The sequence below is a fragment of the Frankliniella occidentalis genome, unplaced genomic scaffold (genome assembly GCF_000697945.3).
Source record: "Frankliniella occidentalis isolate FOCC.00 unplaced genomic scaffold, Focc_3.1 Scaffold151, whole genome shotgun sequence".
In the NCBI taxonomy this organism is placed as follows: Eukaryota; Metazoa; Arthropoda; class Insecta; order Thysanoptera; family Thripidae; genus Frankliniella; species Frankliniella occidentalis.
In genome coordinates this window covers 536,624-540,090 of record NW_026267278.1, presented here as the reverse complement: position 1 = coordinate 540,090, position 3,467 = coordinate 536,624, and the positions used below count along the sequence as shown (strand labels likewise).

The window sequence follows — 3,467 nt, the reverse complement described above, 5'->3', positions numbered from 1 at the left end:
GTTTGATAGCCAAATGTGTATCCCTGTGTATTATTTCAAGTGGAGCGACAGAGAGTACAAATTTTCATTTAAACTAACTGAAAAAGTGTGAGGTAAATGATCAATAAAACTAGAGAAAAGTATGGCCTTTTTACTTTTATTTTTTCCCAAACACGTTGAGTCGCAGGTCAGAAGGGCAGCAGGCGTGTGAAGAGGTCTAGCGTTCCTGTGGCGCAGCCGTCGAACATCCTGGTGCAAATGTCGACGGGGTCCTGGGCGCCGCGCGCCTGTCGACCGACTCGCTCCGCGGCGTGGAACTCGTAGTCCTCGTGGCGGAGGACGGGCTCGCGTGTGCTGGAGGGGCTGCAGGCAAGGGACGGCTACTCTGTTAAAAGCTTACAGTTTAGTTAAGCAAAATTTTTATTGGGTATATAGAATGGGGAGTAAAGGGATCAGTCAATCTGAGAGCTGAACTACAGTGAACCCTGCAGTGGGGTGCTATAGGTAGCCCTATTTTGACATGGTGGTCTCGGAGGGCCTCGGGCCACCCGAGTTACATCCAGTATTGCGAAACCTTCTAAATCCGTTTGTCTGCACGTCGTTTCCTTCTACAAATAATTCCTCTAAACCACTTGATGAAATACCTCTAAAAATTATTCTTGTAAAGTCTTAGATGTTATTTCATCTACTTTTCTATATGCGTAACAATTCCGCCAAGCGTTTAACCAAGGGTGAGAAAAAATCTACCGTAGCCTGTTGCCTGCCGAACACGTCCCGGGCACAGGAGAGGGGAGAGGAGGAGGGGGGTGGGACCCAAGAGGTGGCGCCTGCGAGACTCGGGGTAGGCCAGTCCGCAGTACACATGTGCGCTGCGGACAATTAATGCCTACCCCACAGGGGGCTGTCCAGTAGCTCTGCTGTGCTGTGCGGTGTTGTGCCCCCGCCTTACCCCTCCCTGACCCCTCTCCTGCCGCTCCCCTGCCCCTCCCCCACAGGGGCGCACAGCACAGCACAGCACAGCACCGCACAGCAGAGCTACTGGACAGCCCCATGCCCTGTAGGGTGGAAGGAGGTAAAGCGTAAGGCAGAGACGAGTGTTACCTAGCAAGGGTCGGTTAGTGTGATAAATGTCTCACCGAGAAGGTGGCGTTGCCGACGTGCAGGGCCTTGCGAATGTGCTGGTGCTGAGCGAGGTCTTTGTAGCCGTTGTCCTGGGTGCCGTTCCACAACAGGTAGTTACTGAGGGCGTCGAGGCCCGTGTCGGCCGGGGAGATGGGCCCGCCGCACTCGTCCTTCGACAGCTTCCTGGCCTCGTCCCAGTGGCCCTGCTGAATCAGCTTGATCTGCTGCGCTGCTACGGCCTTCATCTCGTCGCGGCCCTCCTCGTCCACGACCCCCATCTGGTACGCCACCTCGCTCTTGTCCAGCTGGCTCTCGGCCTCCACCAGCGCGTTGAACGCGGTTGAACGCGTCGTCCGAGTGCAGGATCTCGTGCGCGAGGGCCGTGGCCATCTTGCCGCCTTACGACTCGCCCGCAATGTACAGGTCCCGCCCGCGCTGCCCGGGGAACATGACGAAGAACTGGCGGAGCGCCTCGAACAGCGAGCGCGCCACCTGCAGGTGCACGAAGCGCCGTGGTAAATGTGTGCTTATGGTATGGTACCCATAGCCCTAGTCCCAACCGTTACCGACCTGCCTCACGTCCTTAGCCAGGCCCTCGGGGCCGCGCGTGAAGCTGTAGCCCGTGCCCACGGGGTTGTCAAAGTAGAGCACGGAGTGCGCGCGCGTCCACGCACTGCGGCGACGTCTGAGCTGCATGGTACGAGGGTCAAACTGGTACGGGCCGTTCTCCAGTTAAGAATTTTGTCGTTTTCACGGTGAGCGTACGCTCACGCTGGCGTGAGCGCGGCAGGCGAGAGGGGAGGCGGGGGTCGAGGCGGGGTTAACAGTTCTACCGCCGCTGCCTCCCCTCACCCTGCCCCTCGCCCGCCTCACGCTGGCGTGAGCGCACGCTGCGCTGAGCGTGGAAACGACCAATTCTTAACTGGATATAGCACTCATCATGCTGGTGCCGGGACCGCCCTGGAGGGTTGGAGAAGGGTTCAAGGTCTGCGCGGCATCCCACACGCCTTTACCTCTGATATCAACCAGAGGCTAACTGCGCTGGGGTTGTATCAACATAGACGTGCTCTCACTGTTATCTTGCCTGCAGCCAGACGACCAAGGGCGCCGTGCTGCGCCGCGTCTCGGACCGGAAGAACCAGAAGAAGAGGTTCGAGTCGTGCTTCTTGTCCACGGTGAGGAAGCCCGAGAAACTGGGACAGCAAGAGGGCAGCATGGCGGGCACCGCGGCCCGCCGCCTGGCCTCCAGCACGTCGCGTGAGGGGCGTGAGCCGCAGGGGCAGCTCGTCCGGGGGCGGCCGGGGCGCGGTGGGGGGCGGCCACCCGCCCACCGCCTCCTCCACGACCAGGGGGCCGTCCACCGTCAGGCACTGCCCCAGCGGCAGCAGCAGCAACAGGCGCCACGCCATGCTGCCGGAGCACGAGGCCGGCGCCATTGGGAAACAAGCACGGAGGGAGCCGGAGCCGGACAGAAGTCAGACCAGTCAGACCATGCCTGCCAAGATAGACGGTTCGCATCTTATCAGGGTGAGTGTGAAATTCTTTTATGCACGGAGTGGACTGTGGAGCGTGCCGACCACTGGCCTGCCTCTTTGGATAAAAAGAGGCTGTCTTACGGGCTTCGAGGTGCCTGTCTAATTCGAAACTGTGCGCTTACCTCACGTTTGGCTAACTCGTGCGGGCGGCGCCCCGTTGGCCCCGGTGCAGTTGCTATCGCCGTCCTCGGCGGGCCCGCGCGAAGTGAACCGCACTCGGCACCTCGGCACTTGACTGAGCCAGCCGGCTTGTCTCCTCCCTCCCCTCTCCGCTTCCGTCACCTGCCCGCCTCCCCTTCCCCTGTCCTCTCTGGGCATGCTATTGTCTCGGAGCTTTACTTTAATAAACTCATTCCGCCATTTCAACACCTTTCGGCTTGAAGCCTCACACCTCACGCCAGCACATGTGCGAGCGGCGTGTGAGTGAGAGGAGACCTCGGCACGGAGCTTTCGGACGCGTCCCGGCTGAGACACTCAGGCAAGTGCAAAGACCAGCGCCGCAGGTCATCATGGTCATATATGCCCAGGCCTCAAAAGACCTCTCAGCTTTCACGGCGACTCACGTGAGCCTCCGCTACTTACCCACACCCACACCCCCAGCCCAAGAAGGAGCAGCCCCCAAGCTGCCCCTCTTTGAGGTGGGACAGCGCAGGCCCTATCTAGAACGCGGTCGAACAGCGTCCAGCGACCAGCGACTCAGCGGCGTCGCGGCGTAGCCGCGGCGCATGTTGGGTCTTCGTAGCCCGGAGTCTTCCGGGTGGCAGGAATCTTGTGTCGGAGCCACGGCCCACCACCCCTCCGGCTTTCTTCGGCATCCTGCCTTGGAACAGA

General features: G+C 60.1%; 1 protein-coding gene across 1 annotated transcript in view; it reads right to left on the bottom strand.

Moving 5' to 3' along the window:
• Positions 1 to 2,388, bottom strand: part of LOC113211776 (venom serine carboxypeptidase-like) — a 4,198-nt gene extending 1,810 nt beyond the window's left edge. The window contains exons 1-4 of the mRNA XM_052271164.1: positions 2,186 to 2,388; positions 2,035 to 2,061; positions 1,672 to 1,827; positions 1,116 to 1,418 (exon numbers count right to left, since the gene is read on the bottom strand). Of these exons, the coding sequence (XP_052127124.1) occupies positions 1,116 to 1,418; positions 1,672 to 1,827; positions 2,035 to 2,061; positions 2,186 to 2,317 (618 nt within the window). The 5' untranslated portion in view covers positions 2,318 to 2,388. The remainder of the gene's footprint in view (positions 1 to 1,115; positions 1,419 to 1,671; positions 1,828 to 2,034; positions 2,062 to 2,185) is intronic.
• Positions 2,389 to 3,467: the final 1,079 nt, after the last annotated feature.